Source organism: Hipposideros armiger, unplaced genomic scaffold (genome assembly GCF_001890085.2).
Source record: "Hipposideros armiger isolate ML-2016 unplaced genomic scaffold, ASM189008v1 scaffold_128, whole genome shotgun sequence".
NCBI lineage: Eukaryota > Metazoa > Chordata > Mammalia > Chiroptera > Hipposideridae > Hipposideros > Hipposideros armiger.
Window position 1 is genome coordinate 2,982,016 of NW_017731478.1, and position 4,248 is coordinate 2,986,263.

Below are 4,248 nucleotides of genomic sequence, written 5' to 3' on the forward strand. Positions count from 1 at the left end.
GCAGCCCAGCTCCAGGTCGAGCTGTTGTTCACCATCTTAGCTGTAGAGGGCGCAGTGTCACTGGCCCTCATATGGGGTCCGAACTGGGGCTCTGCTGCTGGCGCTCCCAAGCCAACCCTAACCAACATGCCACTCGGCCGGCCCTGTTTTTTTGTTTTTTGTTTTTTTTTTAATCACTCATTCTTCTAAGTAAAATTCTTCTAAGTCCTGTGGAGAAAGTGGCCAGTTCAGCCATGACTTTGTCACACGAGTGCTTTTCCTTCAGATAACCATCATCCTTTGGTATGCCACAGAAGTACCTTGTGCACACTTCCTATTTTGTCACACAGAATATTAAAAGGATCAAGGGTCAGAGTTTTAATAAAATTAATAATTTTTACTGCTTCATCAAAGACACTTGTCAGTGAAACAGGTGATCTTTTTCATGAGTGTGTGGCCAGGAGTGGCTCATTGACTGCCAGCACACTTGGGAGCCCTGCCCCGACTCGTGCCATCATCCAGCCATGCAAATGTTAACATAGCGAGAAAGACAGATGTCGTCTTAGTAGTATTCTGACTGAAAGTAGTCTGAACCTCCCAGACCTCCCTGTAAAGGTCGTGGGGACTTCGGAGTGCATGGGCTACGCTTTGATACCCGCTGGTGAGATGCAGCCTCAGCTCCCACAGATCTGGGCTTGGCTTATGCACCAGCCTCAAATGTGACCTCCACATTTCAGATTACCTTACCCCTTACCACTGGCCCTCCTTGCTGTATTTTTCTCCATTCCCCTTGTCTCCATGTAATACACTGTATCATTCCCCGTTTTGTCTCCCCTCCAATAAGATGTAAGCCCAGGATGACAGAGGTGTTGATCTGTCTTACTCGTTGCTATATTCCCAGCACTTAGAGGAGTACCTGGCACATAGAGGTGAATAAATGCATGGATGGGTCGCAGTGCCAGGCCAGTTCTCTGCTGTCTCCTGGCAGGCCCGAGAGCCGCTTATTGCGCTTAACCCATTCTCCGGGGGTTCTGGCCCCTCTGACTTTCTGCTCTCCCCGGCTTTTCAGCCAGTGCTACCCCACACCGCTGTGTGCCTAGTGTGTGGCGAGGCGGGGAAAGAGGACACAGTGGAAGAGGAGGAAGGCAAGTTTAACCTCATGCTCATGGAGTGCTCCATCTGTAATGAAATCATCCACCCTGGATGCCTTAAGGTGAGCTATCCCCAGGGACCTGGCTCTGCTGTCCCCAGGGCCTCTGGGGGTGCTGCAGCTGGGCCCAGGGAGGGGGAGGCACGTAGAATCTTTCCCTGGAGGACCCCTAAGTCTGGGGGATTCTGTGTGTCAAGTGATGAGCTGAGGGTCCAGAGTAGCTCTGACCTTTCACTTGTGTCTTTGAGGGAATGGACACCCTCCCACCTCACCTCCATACCTCAGAACCACAGAGAGTTCCCAGAGGCTCACACCTGGGCCAGTGGGACAGACTGGGTGGTCAGGCTGCTTGCTAGAACCCAGGCTCGGGGCTTCTGAGAGAACAGGGCCTGGCTAGGTGAGGGCCGATCCCATAACAACAAAGGGTTGTGCTCCTCTTCCTATGCCGGGAACCTGACCTTGGTGTGTCCAGGGACGGGCGGCCTTTTCCTGGGCACCGCCGTGCTGTACCTGCCTGTCTTGGGTAGCAGGTTCTTCCTTTGAAAGGAAGACACTGCCCTGGGCTGGCACATAGCTCCTGTCCCAGGAGAATGTCATCATACCTGCACCTCCCTGTCAGCCCAGGTGTCAGCCTGTGTGTGTCTGTGTGTTTTAGAGAGATTGGGTTGGACCTGCCCCAAATGGTACCTCAGCTCTGAAGTGTTCCCTTTCCTTCTGTGGTGGCAGTGGGGGTTTCTTTTGACACACACACACACACACACACACACACACACACACACACACACANCCGCCCCCTCCCCCCAGCCCCTGGCAGCCACCTCTCTGCTTTCTGTTTCTACTTTCTGTTTCTCAGTGGGACTACTTTAGACACCTTCTGTAAGTGGAATCAGGCGGGATTTCTCCTTCTGTGATTGGCTTATTTCACTCAGCATCGTGTCTTCAGGGTTCATCCACGTTATAGCATGTTTTAGGATTTCCTTCTTCTTAAAGGCTAAATAGTATTCCTTTGTATATTGTATACTGCATTTTCTTCAGCCATTCATCTGTCGTTGGGCATTGTGGCTGCTTCCACCTCTTGGCTGTTGTGAGTAGAGCTGCAGTGAACATGGGTGTGCCAATATCTCTTTGAGGTCCTGTTTTGCATTCTTTTGTATATATAGCCAGGAGCGGGATTACTGGATCATTTGATAATTCTATTTTTAATTGGTGGAGGAACCTCCATGCTGTTTTTCCATAGAGGCTGCTCCATTTTACGTTCCCACTAGCAGTGTACAAGGGCTCCCATTGGTCTACATTTCTTGTTTATCTCCACAGTTTGTTGTTATTTTCCAGATTTTTAATAGTGGCCATCTGAATGGGTGTGAGGTGCTCTCTCTTACTATGGCTTTGATATGCATTTCCCTGATGATGCGTGATGTCGAGCATCTTTTTCTGCGTTTGTTGGCCGTCTCGTGTAGCTTCTTTGGAGAAATGTCTGTGGACGTCCTTTGCCCGTTTTTTGAACTGGATCGTTCGTATTTTTGTTGTTGTAGGAGCTCTTCATGTAATCTAGACAATTCACCAGATACATAGTTTGTAAATATTTCCTCTCACTCCATAGGCTGCCTTTTCACTTTGTTGAGTGTTTCCTTTGCTGTGCCGAAGTTTTTAGGTTTCACTGCTGCTTGTGTTTTTGTTACCTGTACTCGGGTCATTTGAATGGATTTCAGGGAATTTGAGATCTCCCTTGAAATTAAATACAGATTTTTATCTGTGTGCATGCGTGTGTGTGCATTTTTCTGGAGCAAGGGTGCACGTGACTCATTGCATTGTCAGGATTTAGGAGAGGTCATCTATAGGGACTGTCGGTTTTGAATAGTTTCACCTAAAACGTGGCATGCTGGCAGTGACCCAGGCCTGTCTCCTCTTCTTTAGCCTTGTTTTCTCCTCCACCCCCTCCCTCCCACGCGGTGTCCTGGGCCCAGTTATAGGAAACCTGTCTGCTGTCACCTGTTCTTTGCAACTCTGATGCTAGCCCGGTGCCTGGCACAGTTACTGCTGGTTGAAGGAAACCTCACTTCTGTGTGCCTCTTCTCCACCCTGATGTGGCCTCTGGAAGTGACAGCAGCTGCTGATTTCGGCCTGACCCTCGGGGACCCTCTTACTCTTCTCCCAGCCTCTCCACTCTTTTGGGACACTTCCTGCCATGTTTTACCTCCCTCTGACAGGCTCACCTCTCTTCCTTTTCTAGGCCCATCTCTCTTGAGAGCGCCGAATCCTAACCACTAGACCACCAGGGAAGCTAGGCTCTTGTCTCTTGATGAGCCAGAGCCTCCCTCTCCCCATAAGCAGCCTTCCTTTTGCCCCTTCCCCTCTCCACAAGGCTTCCTCCACGGGCGTTATCCCTTCCCGCCGTGCAGCACCATCTCCAGCACCTGGCTTTCCCCTTTTGGATCTCTGCAGCAGCTTCACTTCTGTTTCCACCTCTCATCACCCATGTCAGCCAGCTTCCTACCCCGTCATAGACCAGTGCTCCCAGTACCAGTCTAGCTGTGCCCTACCCACCCACCCCTTTTTTAATCACTCATTCTTCTAAGTAAAATTCTTCTAAGTCCTGTGGAGAAAGTGGCCAGTTCTGCCTGTAGGAGCCCAAATCCCTGGCCTGCGAGTTCTCCTGCTTCTGATAACACTTGCACACGACTGTTCGCATTTTCCGAGGATTTCAGCACGGCCAAATGCCTTGAGGAAGCAGCAGCGATCGTCCTTGTCGCTTTTCTCCTCTCGGCCACTTGCTTTAGGCTTTAGTAGATGTTCATTAAGTATTTGTTGAAGGAACGGGGACTCTTCCACCTTCCGTGTTCTATTTCTTTGAATTCAAATGTTTGAGCCATTCTGTAGACTTCTTTGGGATACAGTGGAGTGTAATAGCCCAGTGTATTTGGAGCTCCTCTAACTCAGTTTAGTGAAAATTGCCTGTGTGTTTCCTCTGGATCCTGGGTACTATATCCAGTGCTGGGAGACAGGCGTGTATGGGGCAGAGAGGAAGGGTAGGGGTTTACGGCCTAGTACAGCAGTTCTCAGACTCTGGTTTCAGGACCCCTTTCCCCTCTGATAATTCATGAAGACCCCAAAGAGCTTTG

General features: G+C 50.0%; 1 protein-coding gene across 11 annotated transcripts in view; it reads left to right on the top strand.

The window, feature by feature from the left end:
- KDM2B (lysine demethylase 2B) overlaps positions 1–4,248 on the top strand; it is a 123,006-nt gene that overhangs the window by 101,532 nt on the left and 17,226 nt on the right. For all 11 annotated transcript variants that reach the window (XM_019649018.1, XM_019649015.1, XM_019649013.1 and 8 more), the window contains one exon: positions 1,049–1,192. In XM_019649018.1, coding sequence (XP_019504563.1) covers positions 1,049–1,192 — 144 coding nt within the window. The remainder of the gene's footprint in view (positions 1–1,048; positions 1,193–4,248) is intronic.